The sequence below is a fragment of the Pseudopipra pipra genome, chromosome 2 (genome assembly GCF_036250125.1).
Source record: "Pseudopipra pipra isolate bDixPip1 chromosome 2, bDixPip1.hap1, whole genome shotgun sequence".
NCBI classification, from domain to species: domain Eukaryota; kingdom Metazoa; phylum Chordata; class Aves; order Passeriformes; family Pipridae; genus Pseudopipra; species Pseudopipra pipra.
In genome coordinates, this window is record NC_087550.1 from 69,176,778 (window position 1) to 69,190,520 (window position 13,743).

The window sequence follows — 13,743 nt, forward strand, 5'->3', positions numbered from 1 at the left end:
GGAAATATGAAGAAAAATTCTTACACTCTGCTTAGCACATAAATTACAACGTTAAATATCTAAGCTACAGATTAGCTCTCTACACTGGTGCAGCCTCACCCTGAATATTGTGTGCAGTTTTGGTCACCTGAACATAAGAAAGATATTAAGTCATTAGAGATTGTCCAAAGGAGGGCAACCAAGATGGTGAAGCGTCTTGAGGGGAAGCCGTATGAGGAGCGGCTGAGGTCACTTGGCCTGTTCAGCCTGGAGAAGAGGAGACTAAGGGGAGACTTCATTGCAGTTAGAACTTCTTTGTGAGGGGAAGAGGAGGGACAGGCACTGATCTCTTCTCAGTGGTGATCAGTGACAAGACTCAAAGGAATGGCCTGAAATTGTGTCAGGGGAGGTTCAGGTTGGATATCAGGAAGAGGTTCACCCAAAGGGTGGCTGGATGCTGGAACAGGCTCCCCAAAGAAGTGGTCACAGCACCAAGCTGACAGAGTTTGAGAAGTGTTAGGACAATATTCTCAGGCACATTGTGTGACTTCTGGGGATAGTCTGTACAGGGTCAGGAGTGGGACTCAATGATTTTGTAGGTCCCTTTCAGCTCAGCATATTCTGTGATTCTGTGATTACAACAGCAGATTGCAAGGGAAGCCCACTTTAGAACTATATTCTGTCTAATAAGACCAAGTATTTCATGCTTCAGTAAGATAACTGAATCACATGATTCAGTGCAACTCTGCATATACACCTTTACACACTAATCTAGAAAAGATTAATGCTGTGCAACTACTCGGTACATGCACCATAGGGAGTTTACATTCCAGAATCAAGTCAGTCAATCAAGAACGAGCATGTTACTATCTCACAAATACTTGCTAGAAACCATTTACTTCTGTCCAAGACAGTAACTGATGTATGTTAATAAAAATACAGTAATAGATAGATATTACCTAGGACTTCAGGAGGCTCTGATTGCAGGCCTTCTGGTTGCTGACCTTGGAGCACATTAAGTAGAGCTTGTAGGCTCCTGAGACACAAGGATGGATGAGAAAATCTTGTCTCCTTTATAAGTTCAAAGACTTCACATAGTCCAACTTCGATGATCTAAAGAAGTACAGATTTTTCAGAACAGTTGTTAATATAATATTTTTACATCTTCATCAATAAAGGTATATTCCAATGTTCACTGAACAAGACAGTTACTCAAATAAAAAAAAAAAAAGCAATACAGAATACAGTGGTAATTCAAATGAGAATCAAAATCAACTGTACCAGCAAATATTACACAAAGTCAGCCATTATTATCTAAGCAGAGTAATAGTTTCCTGAAAAAATGAGGAAACTTAAAATTTTTTTCACAATATAAGACAAACTGTGTCTCTGAGCCCTTCTAATTTCTATCCAGTTTACACTTTATTTGACAGACCTCTTTTTCCTTGCTCATTAATGTGAACCAGCAAGCTAGAACTGGCTTGCAACCTGGCCTCACAACTTGAATAACAATACATTTGACAGCTGATACTGGCAGCTCTAGTACTTTCCCCTCCAAATTCTCGGAGATTAGTTTTTATATTGTGACAAAAACAAAGATTAATTGCTTGTCACTAAAACTCCATATGTACTCATTACAGACATGCATTAAGCAAACTAATAGAACATGTGTAAAAGTGCTGTTATAGCCACTCCTAACTTTCCCTTTTAGAATTCCTGAATATTCTGAGATTACAATCATGCTTCCCTCCACTGACTGCTTCCTTTCATTTCCTTCTCAAATTCTGTGTGTAATAACAATGAGGATGAGTGAAAAGAGAGCAGAGTTAGCTCATTTGTATAAGCAACCATATCTTCAAAACTTCACTATCTGTTTTGGTCAGGAGCAGAGCCTCAGTGTTTAGAGTATTTAATATAGATTCACTCTTGAGTAAAATCTAAGGAAAAGACTGAAATGTGAAAATAAATAACACTGTTAATGGAACTGCCACCAATACTTAAAACACATCTATTCTGACAGTCAGCTACAAGTTCTACTGGATGCCTTGTAATTTTGCTACCATTCAATTTATTTTGATTCTGGTCTTTCAGAAATTATTTTACCACTTGTTTTACTTTTGGAGGAAGAATAAAAACATAATCAAATCAAGTCTTCAAAGTGCAACACCAATTTTCCTGCAAATTACACCTTACATTTCACATCTTCAGTGGAGTGGGGGGAAACACATGCATGGAACCTACAGGGAAAAAAAACCTGTCAACAAAATAATGGCACAGATGTTTTTTCCAGGATCCCAAATTCAGGCTAAAAAATAAAATAACCTGTAGTACATTTTTAGAAATTCACTGTCTTTTCAGTTATAGTATCTTTGAGAGAAACTGAGAAGTTTATTTTATTCTTCCCAATCATCAGACAGAAGACCTCATCTAGGAGCTGACAGAGGCAGTTGGAAGACGCAGAGAACATAATGCAGTGGAGAAAATAATCTGGTGAACTTCCATTACAGCAGGAATCAACGATGATAGTTCTGCTGGGATGTTGTCAAGTCTGCCCAGTTTTAGGGGTTGGATTTTAAATATCTAAGATCAAGAGACTGAGTAGGCTTCATAAAACACACCTGTTAACCTTAAAATCTCATGTAGCTATATTTTATATATATATTCATATATATATATACAAATATATGTATGTATGATGTTTGTATCCCTCTACCTCTCTCCTCCAAACTGTGCACTGAAGGACAGAATGAGCAAAAAGTTCTTTTCAAGACATCTTAAGCTTGTTCTCACTGCTCTCTGAAGGGTCTCTGAGCCAAAACAAGCCCTGCTGCCTCAGTCTCTATGTCACAGTCTGACTGCTTTTACTGATGCTCTCCATGCAGCCACCTTCCTGTTCCCTTTGCAACATCTTTGAGATTTCAGATCAAAAGTCTAAGCCCACTTAACAAAGGGTATACAAATTTCTAGCCTGGATGCAGACCATATCTAATTCCTAAAAACCCTCCTATTTCTTCAAGAAGTCTTTTCTACTCCATTATTTTCTCTATCTTCCCTCTCATAGCATAATAAGCATTGTGTCCAATGCTCACATTTATTTATTTAAAAATATTTAATACTCTGCATTAATTTATATCATACACATTAAAAAAACCCGAAAACATTTACAAAGGTAACACATTTTCTTAATGCATTTTAAAAGACTTAAAGTCAGTCTCTAGAGAAAGGAGAACTTTTAATTCTGAAATACTCTCTAAATAAAAGTTCTAACAAACCTCATTTCCTCAGGTTTAGGATGTAAAATAAAACACTTCAATAGAACACTTGAAATCAAGCTAAGCTGCATAAAAAGTAGAATGTTTTCAACTTATTCTCAATTATATGAAGCATTTTTATAAACAAAAATCCCAACACACAATGGACTAACTTCACCAGTTTAATTCTAGAGAATCTGGAAAATTAAAAATTCTGGTTACATTTTTTAATTTGACTTTCACCTCACTGTCAAACTCAAAATACAGTATTCTTTTAAATAAGCTAACAATTACTATCAGAAATTGATCTTGTAAATATTGTAAACCTTAGAAACTTCAATAACTTTATTCTTTACATTTAATGAACTAAGCCCTATCCAATATTGTTCATTATACACAAAAATCAGACCATAATATACTCAAAGTATGAGACAGACACGTATATCCAAGATACCAAGGCATTTACCTGGTCTCTGTAAGTTTTACTACATGAGGCAGCTCCAAGTAGATGTCTTTTTCAAAAGCATGGATACAAGTCAGACTGTTACCTCCAAGTAGCCTAAACAACCTAATATTAGCCATACAGTTATGAAAAATACTGAGGATGTACCAAGCATATAAGCCATTACTGAATCAAAAATTCTAGAATTCTTTGAAATTTTGTAGATTCTTTGCTAAAAACGAATAGTTTGAAAGCATATTCATTTTCATCAATTTTATATTTGCTGTACCTAAATACCACAAAATATCTCACCAATTTTCTGTTTTGAGAGGTTTCCTACCTACCTAAGACAGGTTGTCCTGAGGACAGCTGGCTTCTGGAGCTTGTAGACATAGATAAGAAGCTGAATAGCCCCCCTGTAATCCAGGGGGAAACAGTTAGCCACCTGCTGGGCCACTTCGATCCCCACAAGTCTATGGGACCAGATGGGATCCACCCAAGGGTGGTGAGGGAGCGGGCAGAAGAGTTCACCAAGCTGCTCTCCATCATCTACCAACAGTCCTGGCTCACTGGGGAGGTCCTAGATGACTGGAAGTTGGTGAATGTCACACCCATTCACAAAAAGGGCTGGAAGGAAGACTTGGGAAACTACAGGCCTGTCAGCCTGACCTCAGTGCCCAGCAAAGTTATGGAGCAGATCATCCTAAGTCCAATCACACAACACCTACAGGATGGACAAGGGATCAGACCCAGCCAGCATGGGTTTAGGAGGGGCAGGTCCTGTCTGACCAATCTGATCTCCTTTTATGACCAGGTGACCCGCCTGGTGGATGAGGGGAAGGCTGTGGATGTGTCTACCTGGACTTCAGCAAAGCCTTTGACACCGTCTCCCACAGCATTCTCCCAAAAAAGCTGGCAGCCCACAGCTTGGACAGGGGCACTCTCTGCTGGGTCAGGAACTGGCTGGAGGGCCGGGCCCAGAGAGTGGTGGTGAACGGGGCTGCATCCAGTTGGCGGCCGGTCACTTGTGGTGTCCCCCAGGGATCAGTGCTGGGCCCAGTTCTATTTAATATCTTTACTGATGATCTAGATGAGGGGATTGAGTCCACCATCAGCAAATTTGCAGATGACACTAAGTTGCAGGGAGAGTATCGATTAGCTGGAAGGCAGGAGGGCTCTGCAGAGGGACTGGGACAGACTGGAGAGTTGGGCTGATTCCAACGGGATGAGGTTCAACAAGGCCAAGTGCCGGGTCCTGCACTTTGGTCACAACAACCCCCTGCAGCACTACAGGCTGGAGACAGAGTGGCTGGAGAGCAGCCAGGCAGAAAGAGACCTGGGAGTTTGGATTGACAGGCAGCTGAACTTGAGCCAGCAGTGTGCCCAGGTGGCCAAGAAGGCCAATGGCATCCTGGACTGTATCAGAACCAGCAGGACCAGGGAAGTGATTCTTCCCCTGTACTCAGTGCTGGGTGAGGCCACACCTCAAGTACTGTGTCCAGTTCTGGGCCCCTCAGTTCAGGAAGGATATTGAGGTGCTGGAGCAGGTCCAGAGAAGAGCAACAAGGCTGGTGAAGGGACTGGAGCACAAGGCCTATGAGGAGAGGCTGAGGGAGCTGGGATTGTTCAGCCTGGAGAAGAGGAGGCTCAGGGGAGACCTCATCGCTCTACAACTACCTGAAAGGAGGTTGTAGCCAGGTTGGGGTTGGTCTCTTCTTCCAGGCAACTGTCAGCAAGACAAGAGGGCAAGGTCTTAAGCTGTGCCAGGGGAGGTTTAGGTTGGATATCAGGAAGAAATTCTTTACAGAGAAGGTAATCAGGCATTGGAATGGGCTGCCCTGGGAAGTGGTGGATTCTCCGTCCCTGGAGGTTTTTAAGAAGAGACTGGATGTGGCACTCAGTGCCATGGTCTAGTAACTACAGCGATAGTGGATCAAGGGTTGGACTTGATGATCTCAGAGGTCCCTTCCAACCCAGTTGATTCTATGATTCTATGATACAGTTTCCCTACCATTTTTTTCTAAGTCACCACCTTTCTAAAACTGTGCTACTTATCCAAGTCTCTTTTTGATAAACTATCCAACACCTTTAATAATACCAATGTTTTAGTTTCCACATGTAAGTGTTCTGTCCATACCACTGATAAATCTCATCCTTAGAATCTCTCTTATTTCAAAATCTCCTTAAAATTGCATTTTATTCTTTAAAAATGCTAATAACTACACTGCCTTTTACTTTAAGTAAGTTAAGCATCTAGAAGCACTTGCTGATTCATTTAATATAATCCACAAGGAGTCAGATGCAGTTCATAAACAGTGAACTTTATTTCTACTTATCACATATTATTTTGCAATTATCAATCATGAAATTTCAGTTACCTGACTTGGTTATGTTCCTCTGCAATTCACCACCACTATTTTCCAGAGTGCAAACTCTGCTCTTCAGATAACACTACCTAAACACAATCATCTATAAAACCCTAATTTTCTAAGTGACTTGAACACTCTACATAGTCATGGCTCCAACAACCTTTTTTAATTCAGCATTTGTATTTGTTTTAGAGCAAATACAAACAAGGAAAGTTAATCTGAATATGCTTTTTGGACTCAGAAGAATAACAAACTAAGCAGGATTCATAGCACTGGCAAGCTAGCAATGAACAAAACTAAATGCACAGAAGTCAAACAGTACAAAACACGTGAATCAGCAAATTGAAAATAATTAAGAAAGAAATCAATAAGTCCAATACAGATTATTGCTGACTTTCCACCATTAATCCTACTATAAGCTCAGAAGTGGTAAAGAGTAAAAAACTCACCCTAACTGTTAAACTATAGCATCAAAATCTTAATGTGCAATACTATCTGGAGTTATCAGCGCCATTAAGGACACTAAAGCCAAAAAAGGGAAAGATTAAACAACTCTGTTAACAAGAATAATTGACAGTTACTGCAGTTACATGCATACCTGGCAAACCATCTTAGAAAACACTCCACTGAGTGATTTCCAATAGCAGAAAGACTTACTCTTTTTGGAGAATAAAGCAAGAGGAAGCACCCTTTACCATTATGAGCTAGTAGCCTCTGACAGATGTAAGAGCTGCCTTATTTGCACCATTTTTGTGTAGTCTTTTGAGGCTGTAGGTCTTCAATTACCAACACTTAAAAAGGAGTGCAAGTAGAATGTTTATCTGACATTTAACTGACTGTGATTTGGGCAGGTACACAGATCATCCTAATTCATCAAATCAGATCATTCTGGACTAGATGGACTGCAAATAAAACTAGAGCGATTTTCTGAGCAATTGGCTTATAACATGGTTCTTTATTCCCCACAAACCACATACCAACCTTAGATGACATACATGGCACGCTTTAAACAGTATTGGTTACTTGCCTTTGGAAGTTTAATAGGTGGCTCTTTGGATTCCTCTTCTTCATCACTGTCCGAATCCCCACTTTGTACACTGTTCTTTGAAGCCAAAGATACAGATGCTTCCTTCTTCTGCCATTCCAACACACAATGGCGGACATTGCAGTAAACATTAAATGCTGAAGGATTGCTATGTAATCTGATATCTGGTATGGTTATTGTACTCTCTAGGTTTTCAGTCTGAAAAACAAGATTAAAATTAATTTAAGTTTATTAGAAGTTTCAAGCTTTGCTAAATATAAATGATTTCAACAGTCTCAATAACTTTGACAGACAAAATTATTTTTGAACTGGAGAAAACTTTCCTGTTGAAGTACTAATTTATATTTCAGGCAGGGAAGAAAGGAGGAAGAGGAAGAAATTTCAATATATTCAATCTAGCTTTAGGTCTCTACCTCTCATAACTTGACAAGGATATTGGAACTGAAAATGAAAGCAGCTCAGGCCACAAAATGGTCCAAATCTGTGCCACAGTCAGAAGAATAGCAGAATTCGGGATTTATCTTCTCAACCGGGGTCAGTTGTTGGTTTTTTTAATTATTATTATTATTATTGATTTTTAATATGCATTGTTATTCCAGTTGTTAATTTTAACCCATTGGTAAATACTAAATATTTAACCTGTTTGCTGAGTATACATCAGAAATTAAAACCACCACTGCCTGTTTTGTCATTAAATGAAAAGTGATGGCAAGTTCAAAAACTGCTGTCAGGATGCTGCGGATAATATTTTTGAGGACAGTGAATACCTAACAGACAAACTACTAAATACTAAAATCTATCAAGGCCTATGACTTAAGAGAACACGATCCTGTTTTCAGAAGCTCTGAGCCACAAAATAAGAGGTTGGAAACTGTTCTGAGAAACTACCACTACCCTGCCCCACCCTTTCCTTTGTATCTACTACTGGTGTATTACTGTCAGCCCCTGCCAAGACACAAAAGAGCCCCTCATGAGGCTGTCATTAGACTTGGAAAAATAATAAGAAAAAACTTTCAAAAAAGGTGGGTTTTCTTAAATTCTGCTCTGTGCTCTCCCATTCTGCAACAGTAAGATGGGACAGGAGGTATGACTGACTTGAAAAAACAAAACCCTGCAACAATAAAAAAATTAGTGCCCTGGCAGGGTTATTCTTTCCATTTGGTTGTGTACTACAAACAACTAGGTCGGTTAGAGAAGAGGCTATGAAAAACCAGATTTCAGGCATATGAGAGGAAGCAATTCTCTGTAATGTATAGGTGTAGACAGAGGGCACAAAGAATATATAAGGACATGAGGCCTAGGTTAAGAGGGCAGGACAAATTTGTTTGAATGCACAAGGCAAAATTTGGAGAAGTGTTAGACAGTCAGGGTCATGACTAACTTCACAAGGTTATTTTGGTTTCTTTCCTGTAGTCTTGGAAGGCGGGAGGGGGGCAGGGTTTGTTGTTTATTTTTAATTACAGGGGATAGATATTGTGCATGGCCATGTGCATCTCACAGGAGTTTAATTATACTACAATGACTTGGAACAGATCAGTGAGAGCAGTGATGGCAAAGAACAGAGAAGAGTGAAAAAGAAATTTGAGAACCAGTGAACTGGATTATATTTTAATGGGGTGATTTACTTTTCTACAAAATGGTTGCCACAATTTTATACATCAAAACCACATTTTTATGCTCACTTTTATTTTTATTAACATCAGAAGTAACAGAAGCCTCTAAGCTAGACCTTTTAACATGTTTCAAAACACAACAAAAAATTCAACATTACTACAAAATATTTCATAGTTTACTTATTTCCTTTTATTTTTGACTATGCTATTATTCTAACTGTATTGGTATATATTTGCCTATCCCTCCTTTCTATTATTACTACAAAGTTACTGAAAACTAAAAACAAAGAAGCCTTGTTTTACTTGGCAGCCTATTTTATCCAACACAGTGTGTTATTTTTTCTTACCTGTGTCAGTATCAGCAGTAAGCACAAAAATATAAAGATAATGAAGGAGGAAAAAAAAAGCTGGAAAAAGTTCCCTACATATGTACTGGAAGTCTGGAAGGGTTTTCATCTTTTTTTTTTTTTTAGCACAACAGAACTTATGCCATTAGGGATTAAAGACAGCATAAGTTTAGTCCTTGTTCAACATTAATATCTTTGAAATAATAAAGCTCCTGTTAGAAATCCAGCAGTATTAATCAGTGAAAGAACTCAAGATACACTTTGATACTGGAATAACATAGAAGGTTGTATCAAAATAGATTTGGACTAATACCAATGATAATGAGCTACTACATACTTTAGAATTTATTTGGCACCAGAAAACTAAACGGTTATAACATATGACTCTTCTGTATGCCAAGTATCCATATACATTACCCCAAGAGTTTTTGCAGCTGCTGTTAAGGCAAATACACAGTCTAAGCTTTCAGCTTTAAAGCTAACTCAGTTGAACTCCAAAGGTTAAAAAAAATCCTTTAGTAAATTTACTATGCGCTTCCTAGTTTACTGTCAGTTACAGGAAGAGAAAAATATCTGGAGCCTCTGAAATATCTCTATCTGAAGTTCACTTATCTAGTTAGTATCGTGTATTGTAATTATCACTTCTGTGAAGAGTTTCCATTCCAATTTTTTCTTGTCAGTTCAGCTTAGTCTTTGTTCCAGAACAGCCTAAGTTCTGTAGCTCGTGTAACCACTTTTGAAATAAGTTTTCCAAACTGTTTAAACAGCACAGACAATTTTTAGACGCTACAGTGTTAGAAAAAAAAAACAACAATGTATCTTTCCTGGCCTAATAATAATGAGCTGACTAATTTTCAGAAATAAACTTCATATTCTCTATACTTTACAAGTATTTACAAGTATTTTACTGTAGCTATTAACAAGTCCCTTACCCAATGCTTTAGCTTTTAAACAGAAGTATTTTAATCATTCAATCTTTGTGCTTAGTGTTTCAGGCTTCTACAACAGTACATGAACTACAGTTATATACACTGATCTCCTACTCAGACTTCAATACAGCACAACATTACCTTGAAACTTCACCATAAGGTAAAAATCACTGATGATTTATTCATGATGGAGTCTGAGAGGCTTTAACTATAATACCTATAGTTACCAGGTCTTCAAAACAAACATCTGTTCAAAATTGGGGAAATATAAGCAGGTTGCATAAACATCACTTTCTTAGATATCTTTTACAAAAGGCAAAGATGGAGCTGATTAAAAAAAAAAAGAAACAGGAAAACTTTGTCCCTCTAATGCAAATGCTCATTCAGTGAACAGCTTTTTCTTTTTTTCTTTTGTTATTTTACCAGTGGTAGAGCAAAGTATTCAAAACAGACATCAGAAGTTTTTTCTGCATGAACCAAGTTTTTTTCCTTTCCAGATTACAACAGATTCCTAACTTCACTGAGGTCAGATACACTAAACAAGTTAGAAAACTGGAATTTAAGTTCATTCCATCATCAACTGCAAATTTCCTTTTCTGCAACAATTGAGAGCCTTCTACACACTCATACAAACCTCAGCCTGGAGGAGACTGAGGGGAGATCTCATTACAGTCTACAACTTCCTCTGAGGGGAAGAGAAGGAGCAGGCACTGATCTCTTCTCTGTAGTGACCAATTACAGGACCCAAGGGAATGGCCTGAAGTTGTGTCAGGGGAAGTTTAGGTTGGATATTAGAGAAAGGTTCTTCACTCAGAGGGTCGTTGGTTGCTGGAACAGGCTCCCCAGGGAAGTGGTCACAGCACCAAGTTTGACAGAGTTCAAGAAGTGTTTGGATGATCCTCTCAGGCACATGGTGTGACTCCTGGGAATGGTACTGTGCAGGGCTAAGGGTTAGAATAGATGATCCCTGTGGACCTCTTCCAACTTGGCTTATTCTGTGATTCTTCACAGTCATACAAACTTTCCTGATATTTCAGGGTGCTACACACCCATGTCTAATAATCAGGTATTTGTTTTCTATGTAAGACACTTTCGTTAGCACTGAATTTCTAAAGCCAAAACACACTGCACCACATGGAAAACTTTTATACCTCTATTTTAAAAAATAGATACTAAACCACAAAACCAAAAGTTAACAGTAGTTTAAATAGCAGCGATCACAGAATGACACCAGCTTAGAAACAGAATGAGGTTCAAACTACTGGACTGCATATCTAAAATGTTCTAACATGTAATGCTTAAATGGTGAAAGTAATTGTCTTCCAGTTGCTCAACAACTTTTTTTTAAAGTTCTCTTTAATTACGCAATTATCATTTTTAGTAGGCACAGGATATAAATAACAAATTTTGGGGTTCCTTCAGCTTATTCTTGATTTAAGGCCCCTCTGCCTCCACTAAGCTTATTAAGAGAAAGTTCTCATCTCTGTTCAGACTTAAAGTCCCTGTTTGATGAAAAAACAAACTGATGCACACAAACTCTCCTGTTCAGAATATCCAATAGTGATAGGCATTTCAATCTGCTCTACTAGAAAGCTTCCAAAAGGAAGCTCACATTTTCCTGACAATACATATATCCATTTTCAGACATTCTAGTGCAAAAATGATCATTGTGCTTATTCTGCTACAATAAACACTGGGGTGCATTGAAAAATATATGAGAAAAAAACCCTCAGAAAACCCTATAACAAAAAAACAAGGGAACAACAACAAACAAAACCAAAAACCATGTCACTGTGTCAGTTAATAAAGTTTCATAAGCTAAAGATATGAAGCTGGTTTTATCTTTCCCTTTTCAGCTACATTTTTCAGGAAATACATAATTTTCTGCTTTCATGCAGGAATAAGCTGGAGTGCCTTTCTGCACCTCAGTGATTCAGAACGAAGACCAACGTGCTGCTGGTCAACCCTGGTCTGCCTCAGCGACTGTCTAGAATAACAGCATCAGTAAAAGACATGCAAAAGCCCATTATGCCTTTCAAAGATAGGTACCTCTCAATGCTTCAAGTGAAAATAGTTTTAAATCCAAGAAAAATGTTGAGAACAACCCTCCATAAGGATGAGTGCAGAGATTATCAGTTGGTACCAAATCTATAACTACTGACAAGAACTAGCCTTTAATACATTCACATATTCTTTGGCCATTCAGAAGGGATTCTGTCACTCCACTTATCCAATGCAACTAAATCCAAGAACTAGATCTGACTGTTAAGCTTGTGACCAGCCATTCTGGATTTAGCTTCCTACTTAGGCAGTAAACCAGGGCACCACCACCCAGAAAGACAAGGGTCCCTTTATATAGTAAGAATAATCAAAGCTGAAGAGTTACCTTATTTTAAAAGCACAAATTTCTGTCATCACATAGAACACACAAAGACTAACTACATTCTGTAAAATTCTTCAAATTTCTAACTTGATTTTCTCTGCTGACATTGACTCTGATAAAATCATGAAGGGAACAGGACTAAAACTTCTAATATCACAGCAACTGAAGAAAGGGCTGAGAAATTCAGTTTGAACCACAAATATTTCACTGTACAGTGCTGAAAACAGAAATGAAGATAAGCCCTTTCTACACCATAGTCTGAAGCTGCACTACTTGAGATAAGTAGAATAATCTGGTAAGTATCCAAAAAGTCAATACCAAATGAATAGATAGAGGGTTTGCTTCACCCTCCCAAAGTCATCTGTCTTGAGATAGAGTAACTACATGAGGTGTGGCAAATAGGGATAAGATGGCCAAGTTGCTCTACAGTGAATTTGTATTATAATGGCATTCAGCTGACTAGAAAGTGTTTTCACTGGATATTTTGGTGGTTCTGTCCTTCAGAACCATTCCAGAAACAAGCTACTTTCTCTTTACTGGTTACAAGGAAGAAGTCTTCATGCCTGCAGCAAGCCTACATGAAAATCTCTCCAAGATTCTAGCTTAAATAGAGAAATAACAGCTCTCTAGTAGAGAAAGAACACAGCAGAGCTGTATTTTAAAATACTGTTACTTCTGCATAAATTTAGTCTCTGCAACAAGTAAATATTTTTATGAAGTTCACTGTACTGTTCCCATGCATTTAAAGTGATGGAGGTAGGGGCTACACAGGGAGGAAATACTAATAGAAACACATAATCTATTTAATTTTCCACTATGGAGGAATTTTCAGAGGTAACTTTAGAGTCCTTAGACATTCAGTGTTCCCTTTCTCCTTTACCATTATGGATGAATCTTTGCAGCAGTAGTCTCTAACTGTTGGCTAGACACAAATCTCAAAATTTAACTTTAACACCAACATGTTTAGCAACATAGAGTTTAGGAACTGGAGAACCAAAAATGCTGTTCATATTATTTCATACTGAACATTAGTAACAAAAGCAGTTGAATAAGGTTAACATTGGTATCACAGTCATGTAGAATACAGTAAACAGACAATAGTGGCCTATTATTAACTCCTCTAAACAAACAAATTATGAGTTACACTTATGTTTTCTTGTATTTTTCTCAATTAAAGTTACTGTCACTTGAGTTAGAACTTTGTCAATTTAGTTACAGACTTACCTTGTTGCGTGTTTTTACTTTCAATTTAGTCTTCTGTTTTCTTTTCAATTTTTTCTTGCTAAAAAGTTTCTTACTTCTGAAAAAGAATGGAAAAGGAATGAGAATAAAAGAATTAAATTCCCTTCTGTACCCCATGGTAAACAGCACAAACAGAGAGGAAA

General features: G+C 37.9%; 1 protein-coding gene across 16 annotated transcripts in view; it reads right to left on the minus strand.

The window, feature by feature from the left end:
- Nucleotides 1-13,743, minus strand: part of MYCBP2 (MYC binding protein 2) — a 178,923-nt gene that overhangs the window by 141,760 nt on the left and 23,420 nt on the right. For all 16 annotated transcript variants that reach the window (XM_064645933.1, XM_064645942.1, XM_064645939.1 and 13 more), the window contains exons 2-4: nucleotides 13,583-13,658; nucleotides 7,069-7,284; nucleotides 939-1,092 (exon numbers count right to left, since the gene is read on the minus strand). In XM_064645933.1, the coding sequence (XP_064502003.1) occupies nucleotides 939-1,092; nucleotides 7,069-7,284; nucleotides 13,583-13,658 (446 nt within the window). The remainder of the gene's footprint in view (nucleotides 1-938; nucleotides 1,093-7,068; nucleotides 7,285-13,582; nucleotides 13,659-13,743) is intronic.